Source organism: Quercus lobata, chromosome 1 (genome assembly GCF_001633185.2).
Source record: "Quercus lobata isolate SW786 chromosome 1, ValleyOak3.0 Primary Assembly, whole genome shotgun sequence".
Taxonomy (NCBI): Eukaryota; Viridiplantae; Streptophyta; class Magnoliopsida; order Fagales; family Fagaceae; genus Quercus; species Quercus lobata.
Genome location: NC_044904.1, coordinates 39,046,222 through 39,062,676, shown reverse-complemented (window position 1 = coordinate 39,062,676; position 16,455 = coordinate 39,046,222). Strand labels below are relative to the sequence as shown.

The window sequence follows — 16,455 nt, the reverse complement described above, 5'->3', positions numbered from 1 at the left end:
CGATCTACTCCCTCTGCTTGCCCTCATGAGTGATCCCGACTACCAGGCATTGCCGAGCTATGTTCTGATCCCCTCTCACCATTATTATCCCCTATTCGGTAGGGAATTTCACTTTCAAGTGCAACGTGGACGGCACAACCCCTATTGCATGAATCCACAGCCGCACCAAAATTTCTATGTATGGAGAGAAAACATGGACTACAATGAATTTTACCATCACCTCCTTTCCTTTTGTGATTATGTGGAGCTTGATCTAACCCGTAAGTATTACCATCTTCTTGTCGAACCCTAGCAAAGGCATATCATACTTGGTGAGGTCTTCACTTTTCAGCCCTAGTGCTTTATACAAGTCGGGATAAATGATCTCTGCCCTGCTCCCTTGGTCGATCATAACTCTTTTCAAGAGAAAACCTCCAATCTTGAGGGTTACGGCTAATATGTCGTCATGCAGTTGGATCGTTCGCTCAAGCTCATTGTCATCAAATGCTATTTTTTTTCTTACTCATCCTTAGTTTCTTCTCAGGACAGTTAGTCGATTGGCTCTGACTCATGTCAAGGTGTAATGCTGAGTACCTCCCTTCGTTGGCTAATGTTAACTCCTACGTTCGGGGCGATGTGTATGACCTCAATTATACCAAGGGGAGGAGGCATTACTCCTCCTCGGCTACTTGATGCTTATCCTAATGCTCCAGCCCCTATGCTGACCACATACTCCCTCAAATGGTAGCCTTGATCAACTGTTCTAAATAATCTTTAAATGTTTTACATTGCTCGGTTGTGTGCCCCTTGTCTCGGTGGTAAGTTCAGTAGAAACGCCGATTCCTACTAGTTGAATCTCCGCTCATCTTTCTCGACCAATGGAAAAAGGATTCTTGCTTAATCTTCTCCAAGATTCTATGCACAAGTTCCTTAAATGCAACATTTACACCCACTGTTCGGCTGATGGGAAGTTCGCCCCCCTGTCTCCCTTATGGGCCTTTGCTAAAAACCTCCCACCTGAGCCTTTCTTTGGTCATGAAATATGGCTAGAGCTTTCCCTCTATTTTGCAACCTTTCATCTTCCAACCTCTTATGTTCCTCTATGCGCCTCATCAGCTGGTGCATGTTCTCGGAGGGTTGCATGGTCAAAGATTCCCTAAGCCTCGAAGTCATAAGGAAGCCCCAATTTAAAAGTGCTCGTGGGCACCTATTCGTTACTTCCTTCAATTTCATTTTACAGTTTCCAGTACCTATCGAAACAAGATTGGAGAGTTTCCCCACTCCCCATTGTCATGGACAACAACATGTCAATAAGCTGTGGTACTCGACTGTATGTCACGAACCTTGCTCTAAAGGCTTGGATTAGTTCTCCGAAGTTGTGGATGGAGCCCTTCTCTAACCCATTGAACCATCTTATTGCCATGGGGTCGAGATTGCACGGGAACACCTTACATAATAGCCCATCATTTTAGGAATAGAGGGCTATAAGCTAGGTGAAATGACTTACGTGCTCCACCGGATCCGCCTTCCCGCTATAGTTGGTAAATGTGGGACGAATGAAGTGCCGGGGCAGCTCGGTTTACTCAAACTCTTTGAAAAACGGGGATTGGGATATCTTCCGTAGCGCTTGGCTCATCACGTCCAGGGCCGCATTAAGGTGGCCTTCCCTATCCCTTCTCGGCAATCTTGGGTTTCGGTCCCTTGTTGCAACCAATCTTTCCTGAGATAGCCTAAAAGGGCCTCGGTGTGATGATCTTCCCATATAACTACTTCCTAAGCTACAGTCGTGAGGAGGCCTCTCGTTGGGTCTTCCTTAGCATCTCCTTTTGGCTTCCAATTCTAGTTCTTTGACTTGATAACGTAGATCTTCCAATTCACAGTCCCTATCACTTCAGTACGATTCTTCTGGCATGTACAAGACAGCTTGCTCTCCTTTAGATGACATTGCATGTGAGTCATCTCAAACCTCACGACTATCATGACTATGGCATTCCCTTCTACACTCTTGTTACACCAACCTAAGGGCTTAAGACGACTCCCTAGATCGGTTGTCTCTGGTTCCTACTAAACCTTCGCTTGTATGTTGTTCCCCCATGGAGCTGTTACTTTAAACACTCCTAAACCTTCTGCTTGGTAGGCTTTCCCCACAGATGGCACTAATTGTGGCGACTATTTCCCAACAACCCTGGATTGGGCTTAGGCCTCCAATTTATTTGTATTCTGGGTTGGGTATAGCCCACAATGGGAGATCCCTGAAGTGATTTTTCCTTGAGTAAACCACCCCTAGTCCTGCTTTTATATTAAGCTACATCAAACTAAGATTAACCAAGAAACGTTTCAAATAGCCAAGCCCCCCTTGAATGCCCGAGTATAACTTCTATCCCCAAAACTTTGTTCTCGCCTTACTCTCGTGTATCACTCTCCTGATTTTTGTTTCAATCCATTTTTCCTAGACTTTTCTCTCTATTTATACCCTTCTTTAAGTAGGGTAGTCATGATGAAGGAATCTCTCGTGTGTCAGTGGGTCCTTCCACTCACAGGACGTGATGGCTCCTTCAATCTAGGCTACTGCTCTCCCGTATCAAATCTCATGTCAAAGAGGGGGGACCCTCCCTTTGTAGTCAAGGTGACCCTCTAGTAAGTTGTACCTAACACCGGATCCCATGTTCGGTTGGCAGATTCTCCTAAGGCACTATCCCAGTTCCTCGGTACATTCACTTGTGAATACATAGGCCAAGGTGTTCTATTCTCAGGTCCTCCCTTTAACTCTTGGTAGGGATGAGTAGACTGATACCAGAGCTGACCTAACCGACCAACGCCGACCCAACTGTACCACCTCTAGCATCGACCGACTGAGCCAAGGTGGGCGATCGGATGGAGAATCCCGCTCTGACATAAGTGCGGTGCTGCCATTGGAACTGCAACTCCAAACCGAGACTGTGGCCAAATCGAACCGATTCAGGATCTGTCGTTCTTTTTTCTTTTTTCTTTTTTTTTTTATGAAGCTGATAAAATGACGTCGTATGTATGGGTGTTATTAAAAAAACAAAACAAAACAAAACAAAACAAAACAAAACAAAACAAAACAAAAACAAAAAACAAAAAACAAAAAACAAAAAAACAAAAAAACAAAAAAAACAAAACAGTGCGTTTTATGCTAGGTTTTTAGATTCTCAGGGGGTATATAAGTTCATATTTTGCTCTCAGTATCTTTTAACTCTCTCTCGCTCTCGCCTCTCAAGTCTCACCTGATGCAAAACAATGGTAAGCTTCTTCGTGTTTTCAGTTTTGTTTGTCTTCGTGTTCTACTGTTTTTTTCCTTTTCATTTGTTTAGGAAAGCTGAAAGCATGAATGATAGTATTTAAGTTGGTTTGAAACTTTGAATGTTTGATTAAGTTTGGCTATTTGGGAAAGCATGATTTATATGTTAAGTGTTAACCTCGAGACTCACTGAGTCACTGTACCAAAACTTCCTTTGCCTACACACTTCCCTTTGTTGAGGTCTAAAAAAAAGGGTCATAATAAAATAAGCCCAAAACAGAAGAATAAGTCAAGCCCAAAAGGAAAAACTCAGGCTAAGCCCAAAGCAATAGATACGGATGACCCATGGTGGATAAAAGGAAGGCCCAGAGGATCCTGAAGCCCAGAAAAGGAAGAAGCATCCAAAAAGAGACTACGACAAAGTATAAAGAAGCAAGGATCCTCAATAAGCGCAGATCCCTTCAAGCACAAATAAAAAGGAAGACTGGGACAGATCGATAGAAAGAAGACAGAAAAAGAAAAACAAGAAATAAAAGCAAAGAACGCGAGCGACCTCTCATGGCACAAACAGAAAAAGGGCCTCGGGGAATCAGGACAGGGAAGAAGAATGGTAACAAATGACTTTCAAAAATGGCAGAACAGGATTCCGCCCAAATAGGAAAGAAAGGGAAAAGAGGAAGACGCCAGAAATGGGGATGCCGAGAAGGACATACCTCAGCACATCCCAAAGAGGATGGCCAACCAGAAGCTTTCGAAGGAATCAAAACCAAGAGAAGGAAAGAATGAGAGAAAACGGAAAAGGGACTTACTGAGACGATGGGGACAGAACATGCTCTGTTTGCAAAAGAACAAAACAGGGGAACCAACGGTTCCCCGGGACGCCCAGAAAACTCCATTATAAAAGGAGGGGATGGGTTGTGAAGAAGGCAGCGAGAAAAAAAAGAAAGAAACGCAAGAAAGAAGAAATTCTCTAGGAAAAACTATCAGAAAAATCTGTGCAGAAAGAAAAATACTAAGGGAAAAACAAATGCTGCTTCCCGATATCCTGTAAAGGCCACTATTGCACATACTCGGATTCAACGAGAATCAAACTTTGCAAGTTTTGAAGGCTGAAATAGCCATTCAATACTACAATTTTTGAGCTTGATTGGACCTTGTATCACGTCCTAGTGAGCTTTCTGTAATCAAACAGATGATGAATCAATGAAATACTGTTTCATAATTCCCAGGATCCCCACAGCACCTTTTTTTTTTTATCGTCTTGCTAATCCTGTTTTTCTTTCCTTCTGAACTTACGTTGTTAATTTTTGGCACTCTTCGATATCCTTGTTTGTCATTTTTCTGTATATTGTCAGGAGTATTCTCTGCATTCACTTGATTCTTAAACAGCTCGTTAGCTGCAGTGCGTCAAGGCCCGGTCCACCAAATCCTTCTTTTTCATTCAGGCCCGGGATCCTTGGGCCTGAGTATCCTGAAAAAGGCACTCTCACACCCTTTAACTCAAGAAAGTAGAAACCATGGTTATTTGTTTGAGTAAGCTTGTGTGACTGTGTCTATGTCTTTCCATTTTGTGGGGGGTCCAACTCCGAGTAACTGCTTACATATATAAATATAATATTATATTAAGGTTGGATGCTTACATATATAATATTAAGTATTAACTATTAAGGTTAGCTGTTTGTAGCTTCTTACATATATAATATTATATATACACGGATGCTTACATATATAATAATATAATATTATCTATTAAGGTTGGCTGTTTGTATTGTAGCTGCTTACATATATAATATTATATATACACCGATGCTTACATATATAATATTAAGGTTGTGATTTACTGATTTTTATATAAGACTTTAATAGTGGACTGTAAACTGTTGGAAAGACTATTATATTATATAGTCTAATAAGTATCCGGTTAGCCCCCCAAAAAAATAATATAATATAAAATAACTATGTCATTAGTCTATGTTGTTACTTTAGTAAGTTTATAGTAACAGTATAAACTATGTATTAACTATGTCAGTAGTCTTAGTTGTTACTTTAGTAAGTTTATAGTAACTATTAGTCTACTAAGTACTAACCTCTTTTTTTTCCCCTTTCAGCATTTTAATTTTTGAGGGAGACAAAGATTGAGAGAGTTCACGCTTTCAATCATTCATAGAGAGGTAATCACTAATCACTCATTATATTCAGCATTTTGATTTTAAATTTTTAGTACTTAGTAACAACTGCTTTAAGTTTATATATATATATATATATATATAATTAGCTTTTATTTTATATTTATATTGGGAACAATATAATAAATCCCTTGTTAATATTAATGACATGAATTGTTGAGTAATGACTAATGATTGTTAATTTGTTAGTTTGTTATTGTTGTAACTAAACTGATTAATTATATTTTGATATTGTTGTGAAATTTTGTTTTTTTGTTGGTTGGAAATTTTTTTATTAGATGGATGTCGATGCTCCACTTGGATTTGATGCACTTGGGGACCCTAACCCACCTCTTCCTAGTTCTAGTAGTGCTAAACCTAACCCACCTGAACTTGCAGCACCAATTGGACTTGGTGCATCACTTCCCCCACTATCACCTAAACAAGGTGGTAAGGACCCATCTATAGTATGGCAGCACTTCATTAAGATAGCGGGTTTTGATACCAATAATCCTAGGTCTCAGTACAAGTATTGTAAAAATCAATATAAATGTCATGGTAAGAAAAATGGTACTTCGGGCATGTTGCAACACATAAAGGTATGTAAGAAGTGGCCTTTTCCTCGTGATGATAAGCAAAAAACTTTGTCTTTCCAAGCTAATAGAGAAGGGGAAAGTGGTTAAAATGTGTTAGTGGTTGCTAATTATAGTGAAGAGAGGATAAGGTTGGCATTGGCAAGGATGATTGTCATTGATGAATTGCCTTTTAAATTTGTGGAGCATCAAGGCTTTCAAGAATTTATGGAAATAGTTGAGCCTAGGTTTCCTATTCCCCATCACACTACCATTGCAAGGGCTTGTATGAAGATTTATTCTAGTGAGGTGGATGTTTTGAGAAGGTCTTTTGTTGGGAACGGGTTTGTGTGACAATGGATACTTGGACATCCATACAAAACTTGAACTACATGGTAGTCACCGTACACTTCATTGATGGGGATTGGACTTACCAAAAGAAAATCTTGAACTTTTGCCCTATAGCTAATCACAAAGGGGACACCATAGGTAGAGCGGTTGAGTCATGTTTGTTGAAGTGGGGTATAGACCAGTTGTTTACAATTACCGCGGAAAATACTAATTCTAATGATGTGGCAATTGATTATGTGAAGAAGAATACAAAAGAAAGAGATAGTAGCATATTGGGTGGTGAGTTCATGCATATGTGTTGTTGTGCGCATATCTTGAATTTGATAGTGCAAAGTGGGTTGAAGTTCATTCATGAATGAATTGCCAAAGTTCGGAATGCGGTGCGATGTGTGAGAGCCTCTCCTGCAAGGTTTAAAAAGTTTCAAGAATGTGTTGAAAATGAGAAAATCAAAGCCTTATGTGCACTCAGATATGCACTCTGATATGCACAATTGCACACTTTGTAATTATTTATTTCTTCTCAATAAAAATAGTATTCCTACCACCAATATAATTCCACCACGTTCAATATTTGATCTCATCCTCTTAAAATTCCACTCAATAAAATTCCACGTTCAGTATTCCTACCACCAACAAAATTTGAGTATAAATTTATTTACTAGTTATACAATTATTTAATTTGTTTTTAGAGAACTATCAAATGATTCAAATCTGAAATGAAGGAGTAGACTAATCTCAAAGCTTAATAGAGAAGATGGTCTGAAGCACAACTAAGAAGCTTTAAAAACAAAATCATTTTCCATCATTTTTTTTAGAGAGACAAAGAGAGGGAGTGATCTTTCAGCATTTGAGTGTGAGAAATTAATGAGTTCTATACTCTTAAATTGAGAAAAAAAATGAACAATCATTATCACATCCAATTAAAAGATTTTTCTTTTGGTTTTTCTTTGATAAAAAATTTATTTTTTAATTTATTGGCTAATATTTGGGGTTTTTTTAATTAATACTCTCATTGCTACATGAATATATCTATTAGATAAAATTTTGGGTTTTTTTTGTTTTTTTTTTTTTTTTTAATTTGGATCCAATTTGCCTCACACCTTCAGCAGCGCATTCCTCATAAAATCCCACTCAATCCCAAGTTTCATGGAATGCTCCAAACACAATCCAAAATCTTAACCTTGCTCCTCAAGTAGTCCCCCTCTTATAAAAAGCCTAGACTAGAAATTTGTTTCTCATAACAATCACAAATGCACCGCACAATCAGAATCAAACCAGATCTCTATCTCTCTTCTCCTTGAATCTCAACCAAAAGCAATCTCACTCACGCTTCCTAAACCCTGTTAATGGTCGCCTCTGATTCCCTACTTCTTGGTCCACCAAATATCTACACAGCCATGGACGTCGTCCAATCCTCTGTAAAAACCCTAAATCTCTCAAACGAATAAGAACAACCCACCCTCGGCTTCACAGAAAACTATTCCTTGACCTACACGGCAACTAGAAACCCTTGCCTCGACTTCTTTTTCCATGTAGTCCCGTCCATATCGTCTAAAGAAACTGTCGAATATGTCCACAAAGCCTGGTCCCACGACCCCCTCACCACACTCAAACTCATCTCTAACCTCCGTAGCATACGTGGTACCGGAAAATCCAATAAGGAACGGTTCTATACGACGGCGCTTTGGCTCCACAAACACCACCCCAAAACCCTAGCCCTCAATGCCAAAACTTTCACTGAGTTTGGTTACTTCAAAGACCTCCTCAAAATTCTATACCACATTTTAGAGGGCGAGTTGGTACGCGAAACCGCAAAGAGGGAATGGAACACAAGAAAAGGATCCAAAGGCAAGGGCGTAATGCGAGCAATGCATTTTCACGAGAGAAAACACACCGCAACCGATAAGAAGAATAATAATAAGGATAAGATTGCGAAGTTGCCCAAGGAGTTGAGGGTTCAGAAACATATCGCTAAACACAATCATGAAAGAGAGCAAGTGAGGTCATTAAGGAATCAACAAGTATTGGATAAGGCGAAGAAAGCCTTCAAAAGGTACAACCGAGACCCAGTTTATCGATTCTTACACGACAAAGTTTCAGACGTTTTTACTAAGATGTTGAAGGCGGAAATGCAAGCTTTGAATGCCAGAAAGCTTAAAGAAATCAGTCTCGCAGCCAAATGGTGCCCTACGATAGACTCAGCATACGACAAGTCGTTGTTGATATGCGAGAGCATTGCACGCCGGGTTTTTCCCTAAAGAGTCTAACCCAGAATATTAAACCCTAAAAGAAGCTCATTATGCTTATAGGATTCGATACCGGTTGAGGAAGCAAGTTCTGGTACCACTACATAAGGTTCTAGAAATCCCAGAGGTGTACATGAGTGCTAATATGTGGGAAACCCTACCTTACAACCGTGTACCCTCAATGGCCATGAAGAACTACAAGTCTCACTTTCTCAGGCACAACAACAATCGGTTCCACAAGTACCTCAATGACGTGAAGCGTGGGGATTCGACAATCGCGGCAGGCACGTTGCTCCCACACGAGATTATCGAGTCATTAAAGGATAGCGATGGAGGAGAGGTGGCTAAGCTTCAGTGGAAGAGAATGGTGGACGACTTGTCGAAGAAGGGCAAGCTAAGTAATTGCATTGCGGTTTGCGACGTGTCAGGGAGTATGTCTGGTAAGCCTATGGAAGTCTGTGTGGCTCTAGGGTTGATGATCTCGAAGCTTAGTGAGGACCCGTGGAAAGGCCAAGTCATAACGTTTGATGATAACCCTAAAATTCAAAGGCTTCAAGGAGAAAGTCTCTATGAGAAGACTAGTTTTATAAGAGAAATGGAATGGGGTGGGAGTACAAACTTTCAGAGAGTGTTTGATGAGATTCTCCAAGTGGCGGTTAAAGCAAACTTGAGCGAGGACCAACTTATACAGAAAGTGTTTGTTTTCAGTGATATGGAGTTTAATGAAGCATCTGGGCATTATTATGGTTATGATTCTGAGTCGGAGTCGGAGTCGGAGAGCGGAGAGGAAAGGCAGGAAGAGAGAGAGGCTAGGCTGAGAAGGTCGAGGTGGGAAACGGACTATGAGGTTATACATAGAAAGTTCAGGGAGAAAGGGTACAATAAGGTGCCTAAGATTGTGTTTTGGAACCTTAGGGACTCCGAGGCCACGCCCATTCCTTCCGATCAGGGTGGGGTGGCCCTTGTGAGTGGGTTCTCTAAAAAATTGGTGAAGTTGTTCTTGGAAAATGATGGAATTATCAACCCTATGACTGTTATGCACCAAGCCATCACTAGAAAGATGTACGAGAAGCTCGTTGTCTATGATTGATGAATGTCCAAATTGAATGTTTGTTTTAATTTTGACTACTTCAGTACCTCCTTTTTCTGATCTTCCTTATGATATGTGATTGTTGAAATGCCCCCGTGTCCCTTTGTCTGTTCCTTTTAAATATGAGGTAGCTTCATTACTTGATTTACTTGTTAGATGTTTTACTTGATTTTCATTTAAGCATTTCTGTTGTAGACATTTATGTACTATTTAGTTATGTTTATGCAGTAGACTCTTTATTTAGTGTGCTAACAATTAACTACAGTTTTACTAGATCTTCGGTGATGTTCTTTCTTGAAATCGTGATGAGATGAAATCATGTCTTCATCTCATCACGATTTCATTTCAACAAAATAAAAAAGTGTGTAACAGCTTTTATCTTTTCATTATGTGGCTGTTTTGGTTTCTTGAAATACTTAAAAACTATGAGCTCGTTTGGTAAGAGGTTTCTAGTAACGTTGTTTAAATGTTGTGAAAATACGTGTGAGTGAAAAAGTGTTATGAAAATACGTATATTATTGTTTAAACAACAATACCAAACATACCCTATGTTTTCTAACGCTATTTTAAAGCTAGGCTAAGAAACCCTTATGATTTTGGGTTATATGTTGATTTGGTTTTGGAGAATTACTATGGAGATACCATGTTGATTACTTACAACAGGTCACAACTGATACAAGTGGCCTTGTAATTAAGAATTAATTGCTTTTTTGTCTTAATTCTTAAAGTGGATTGGTTTGATTCTTAAGTATTAGTTCTTATACTTAAGCTAGGTTATCTTTTTCTTTTTCTTTTTTAATTGCTCCTATTTTACGCTCTGTTTATTTTGAAGTAAAAGAAAATATTTTACACACTTTACTATGTTTTTTTATGTAAAATATGGTTAATTGTAAAATATTTTCTAGTCAAAGTGTAAAATCAGGCCAACCAAGGCTGTGTTTGGTTGCTGGAAATCGTTTTCCGGAAAATACATATTTTCCGGAAATGCTAATTTCCGGAAAAGGAAAATGTATTTGGGTGTTTGGCTGTTTCGGAAATCGTTTTACGGAAAATCAATTCCGGTGTTTGATTCGTCCAAATATTTTACGGAAATCGTTTTACGGAAATTTAATTCCGGTGTTTGATTCGTCCAAATATTTTACGGAAAATACTTTACGGAAAATACTTTACGGAAAACGTTTTCCCATGTTTGGTTCAGAAAATACTTTACGGAAAATAGTTTGGATCAACATAATCGAGCTGGAGTTAGAGCTTAAAAATAACTAGTTTGAAACTATATTTTACTCTTATAGATAAAATTCAAGAACCTGCATTCCCTATACATATCTGTAACAATACTTTACAGAAAATTATGGTCATTTGGTTCAACATCAAACATAATCATTCGAATATACCCATAATATTTATATAAAAACAGCCACATCAATCGTTCACCATTGGCATTACACCTCAATGGCATACAAAAATGATACCTATTTGTGGTATCTGAACAGTACAAATACATAATTTGGGCAATTGTATCGTCCCAATAATACAAAAGAGTACATATATAATATATTGATAGGTCAATATTAATACTATAACAAAAGTTAATTCCTAAATCTACCATCACAGTCAACATGAAATAAGCAAATCAAATTTGTGAGAAAAAATAACCATCTAACCACAGCTTCCTCAACCTAGCATTCTTGGCTAAAAATCCACGTGCCGTCTTCTCATTCTCACAAAGATGGTCGAAGGCAGTAGCGAGCATATCTTCGCTATATCCATCCGCCATCATAGCCATTACCTCATTATACAAAGTTGTATAATCTACCGGGCCCCGATTAATTTCTTTCAGAGCGACAGCTATTTCCTTCAGCTGATCAGACAGATCAGTCAGCACACTATCATCAGCATTAGAAGCTGCACGCCCTCTTTTGCGGGACTTGGAAATTCCCGACCCAGTGGTGGATGATTCATTTGCGTTCTTCCCCTTTTCAACCACACATTCCTCCACATTATCTGCAACAAACTCTGCACTATCCCCATTATCCCCATTATCTGGCTCATTTTCGATATCCACTCCGGACTTAGCAAAGCCACCTGTGGCTGTGTCCTTTCCCATCACAATCGCTAATTTATCGTAAAACTCAATTTTTTTGTTCAGATACTCGGCATGCTTCCGATGTGCCTGTAAGGGAGAAAAGAACGTATATAACAATGCAATAATAACTTCACTCATAAATTCAATATAAAAGACTATGCAATAACAATTAAAGCAAATACTCCATACTTTTTCCTACATTTTCTCAGTAATCAAACAAGTAATGCAAAAAAACTCTCAAATAAGGATGAAACAAGTAAATACATTATGTTACTATTATGCACACTTTCCCAACATTATCAATCTTTTCTTTACTTTCCCAACATTTTATTAGCAACCAAACCGAGAACCAAAGAAAATTGTAGCTCAGACACATATACACATATAGATAGATGAAAACGCATAGATATGTATAGATATAATACATAAGTAAGGTGACATGAAAGTTATGTTTGGAAAACCTTATAAAAGCAATGGAATTCTAAAAAGAATGACACTATAAATTTCATATAAAAGGCAAAAACATATATTATTATCTATATTAAGAAAATATAGTTGGAAGCCATACCATAACTTCTTCTTGGTATGTTTTAGCGTCACAAGTTATCATTTTCAGATTTTCGTCCCAACCAAATCCACTCTTCCTTCTAAGCTCTTGAATAGTTGCCCACATGGACCTTAGAGTCCGCATCCGGTTCTCCACAAATACAAGGTGGCACTCAACCCCGAAATGGGCCGTTATCTCCTTCGCTACAAGAGCAAAGGAGCCGGCCCTAAAAGTATTAAAGGGCTTATTGCCCTTTCCAGCCTCCTCTGTAAGTATCTTTAGCATCATCTCATGCATAGGTGGCAGCCACCTAAATTGCTTGCTGCCGCTAACTTTTTCTTTGCCCTTTGACATTACTACATATGAAAATAGTATAGTCAGAGTAGCATTTAGTAATTACGCTCGGAACATGAATAACAAATCAAACACACATACAACCACGCTTATGAATGTGTACAACAGAATGGAACATGCTAACTATGGAAATGACAATGTAATACCATCAAATAACAATGTAATGCTAAAAATTCTTTTTCATTACATCACCAAAAGTCTATATTACATACATTGTCTTTACAAAAAAACAACAAGGAAAAACACATTACAATCATAGAAATCTAAATAAAATACTACTCTCCACTCCTGATATAATCAGACCACATGGCTTGGCATATCTCATCTCTCTTAGCATTCCATGATCTACTATCTTCGACGGACTCCCGATGGGATTGTGTTTCTTGTTGGTGGTCACTAAGCTCTACTTGGTTCATTGCATCTTCCATAATATGGTCATTTGGTTCAACCCCCATAATGTGATTATGAACCACACAACACGCTAACACTACTTTCACTTAGGTTGGGAAAGACCAATATGGTTCTGCATCCAACACTCGAAAACGTTTTTTCACCACTCCAAACCCTCGCTCAATGGTAGTTCTCAATGAAGAGTGTCGGAGGTTGAACAATTCTTGCGCATTCTCAGGAGGACGATCACTAAACTCTTTCAAGTGATATCGTACACTCCGATACGGTGACAATATTCCATTTTTATTACCATACCCAGCATCACCAAGATAAAATTTACCTACATATATTAAAAAAAAAAAAACCAAATCACTACTATGTTTAGGAAAACACATAATATTTATTAAACTAACAAACCAAAAGGGTGAAGTAATCGTGTAATACCATTGGGAATTGAAAATCCCCCTGTCCTAGCAAATGCATCATTTAATACACGTGAATCATGTGCACTGCCTTCCCATCCAGCCAACACATAAGTGAACTTTAAGTCAAAACTAATGGCAGCTAACACATTTTGCGTGGTTCCATCTTTGCGACCACGAAATCTTCCTTGTATTTCAGGTGGCACAGATGCACGAACATGTGTACCATCTATTGCTCCAACACAATCCTAATTTTCGACAAACATAATGGTTTAAAATTACATAAATCTTCACAATTTACAAAAACACACAAGTCGCAATATTTACCTTAAAATATGGGTAAAACCTTCTACTATTCCTTATCTCTGGAGGTGTATCTTCGCTACGCAGTCTTATTAGAGCTCTATATAATTTCAGGACCCCCCTAAGGACAATCTTGAAGTATCTATGAACAGTCTCAGTTGATCTATAGATCCGACTACCCATTACACGAAACCTCACATTATGACCAATAATATGCAAGAAAATGAACACTTGCTCCGTAACAGACATGTGAACAGTCGGACGTACGTGCTCCCCCTCAGTGAGGGTGTGACATAAGTGGTGGAAAGCTATAGGCTTCATCCTAAGTTGATTCACACAATGTCTCTCACTTCCATGCAAAACACTATTTATGTATTCCTCTCTCTCGGCGGCATGGTTAACATAAGGCGCCCTAGGCAGTTCTCTACGTCTACGTCGTAATTTCTTTAACAATGCAACCCCCACAAGGAGGACAGATGCAACTGAGGCAAGAATTGCGGCTTTGGTTTTTTTCTTCATCTAACAAAATCACAAACATTGTAGTTTAAGAGGTATGTAAACAAGTATGCTATTGATTACACCATAAATAAAATCAGCCACAAACATATAACATCCAAACCATCACATTGCATTCTATTTACACTATAACAATACCATCACATTGATAACTACACATTGATATCGCACAATACCATCACAGTACATTCTATTTATAATCACCTATATACCCAAAGCACCTTCAATGAAGGTTTAAACACACACATATTGATCTGCAAGAACATAATAACACCAAGCATGGGTGAAGCCCCAAAATTTCTACACATAACCCATAACCGAATTCTAATAAAAATAACAGCAAAAACCAATCATGCATAACCAGTCAAGCCCCAAAATTCTAAAAAAAAATTTCAGACCACAAACCAATTGGGAATAACCTGCAATCAGAAAAGCCCCAAAATTGATATATGCATCACCCATAAATACACAGTTTCATAAACAATGGATAATTAAAAAAATTGATAAATATCCTGCAATCAGAAAAGCCCCAAAATTTCAAATACATAATCCACAAATACACAGTTTAATCGACAATGGATAATTGAAAAAAATTAATAAATAACCTGCAATCAGAAAAGTCCCAAAATTTTGATATACATTACCCACAAATACACAGTTATAAACAATGTATAATACAAAAATTAATAAATAAAAACATGTAAATAATTATATAAATATTTATATAAATAAACAACTAAATAGAAATATATATATATATATATATTTCAGTGATCGGATCGGGCTTTCTCAAAAAAGAAAAAAAGAAAAAAAAAGAGATCGGTGTGGCGGATCGGACGTGTGGACCGGTGAGGTGAGTGGATCGGATGTGTGGGTCGGAGGTGAGGTGAGTGTGTGGCGGATCGGTGTGAGTTTGAGCTGTCACTCACCGTGGGTCTGCGGCATTTGGCGCGGTGGTCGTCTGGCAGAGCTCGGCGTGACCGGTGTGAGGTAGATCGGTGTCGGCGTGACCGGTGTGAGGTAGATCGATCGCGGTTTGGTTGCTGGAAATCGTTCGTTCTCTCGCTCATTGGCCGGATCGGAGCTCTGGGTTGCTGGATCGATCGCGGTTTGGTTACGGGAAATCGTTCGTTCTCTCGCTCGTTGGCCGGATCAGAGCTTTGGGTGGCTGGAAATCGTTCTTCCTCTCGCTCGTCGTTCTTTCTCTCGCTCGTTCTTTCTTCGATTGTTTTTTTTTTGTTCTTTCTCTCTCGCTCGCGTGTTGTGTTTTCTGTTTTTTCTCTCCCTCTCTCTGCGTTTTGCAAGCCACGGAAATGAATTGAAGTGAAAATGAAGGCAGAAATTCATTTCCGTGGTCAAGGCTGAAAATTTCGGTCAACAGGAAATCAATTTCCGGAAAATAATATTTTCCGTCACAGCCAAACGCTCAATTTTCCGGAAATTAATTTCCGAAATTCGTTTGAAGTCGATTCAAACGCACCCCAAGTGTAAAATATTTTACAAAAGTCACTCACTTGTCTCTTCCTATTGTTTCAATACGGTGTCCTTTCTCAATATTAGAGCAAAGTTTATCTACCAAAAACCAGACCACCAACCACCGATCCACTTCCAGATGCCACTCATCACCGACCATCAATCCACTCGTCAATGCCACTCATCACTGACTACATCTCCACCGCCGTCAACACCACCCACCGATTCACCTCCTTGAGTTTTCTTTTTTCGTTATCCTCCATCGTCGTTGTCAACCCCACTATTTCTTGGACACCTCCATCGTCGTCGATTCATGCTTTTAATCTCAGTTTTGTTTCCCCCCCCCCCCCTCCCTCCCACCCTTTTAGTGCTGCGTGGCTTTACCGATTTGGGTTTTTGGATGGTTTATGGGTCATGGGTGGCTGGGTTTTTGGTGGATGGCTGGGATGTTTTGTGGGTCTTGGTGGTGGCTGGGTTATGGGTTTTGGTGGGTAGCTGATATGGTTTGTGGTGGTGACTGTTGTGGGTTGTAGTGGGTGGTTGGCCATCTTCTTCTTCTTCTTCCTTTTTTTTTTTTTTTTTTTTTTTTTCAATAGGTGGATTTAAGTGGTCAGTGTGCTAGGTTTAAACCACTACAGTAGTTGTTTAGGTGGCTGGTGTATTGATGGTGGGTTGGTTTTTACTTTTTACTGATTTGGT

At 39.0% G+C, this 16,455-nt stretch overlaps 3 protein-coding genes across 3 annotated transcripts; 2 read left to right on the top strand and 1 right to left on the bottom strand.

Annotated features, from left to right (window-relative positions):
• Positions 1 to 5,705: 5,705 nt before the first annotated feature.
• Positions 5,706 to 8,587, top strand: LOC115953638. Its single transcript, XM_031071380.1, has 2 exons — positions 5,706 to 5,964; positions 7,866 to 8,587. The coding sequence occupies exons 1-2, from the start codon at positions 5,706 to 5,708 to the stop codon at positions 8,585 to 8,587; spliced, it is 981 nt and encodes a 326-aa protein (XP_030927240.1).
• A 28-nt stretch (positions 8,588 to 8,615) lies between these two features.
• Positions 8,616 to 9,665, top strand: LOC115953628 (the record flags this gene model as incomplete). Its single annotated transcript, XM_031071368.1, has 1 exon — positions 8,616 to 9,665. A coding segment is annotated over one exon (1,050 nt), but the record flags the coding sequence as incomplete, so codon positions are not given.
• A 2,859-nt stretch (positions 9,666 to 12,524) lies between these two features.
• Positions 12,525 to 13,958, bottom strand: LOC115953922. The gene is made up of 3 exons (XM_031071785.1): positions 13,792 to 13,958; positions 13,487 to 13,712; positions 12,525 to 13,382 (listed from the first exon to the last, which is right to left on the bottom strand). Exons 1-3 carry the CDS (start codon positions 13,948 to 13,950, stop codon positions 13,150 to 13,152), a joined length of 618 nt encoding a protein of 205 aa, XP_030927645.1. The 5' UTR covers positions 13,951 to 13,958; the 3' UTR covers positions 12,525 to 13,149.
• Positions 13,959 to 16,455: the final 2,497 nt, after the last annotated feature.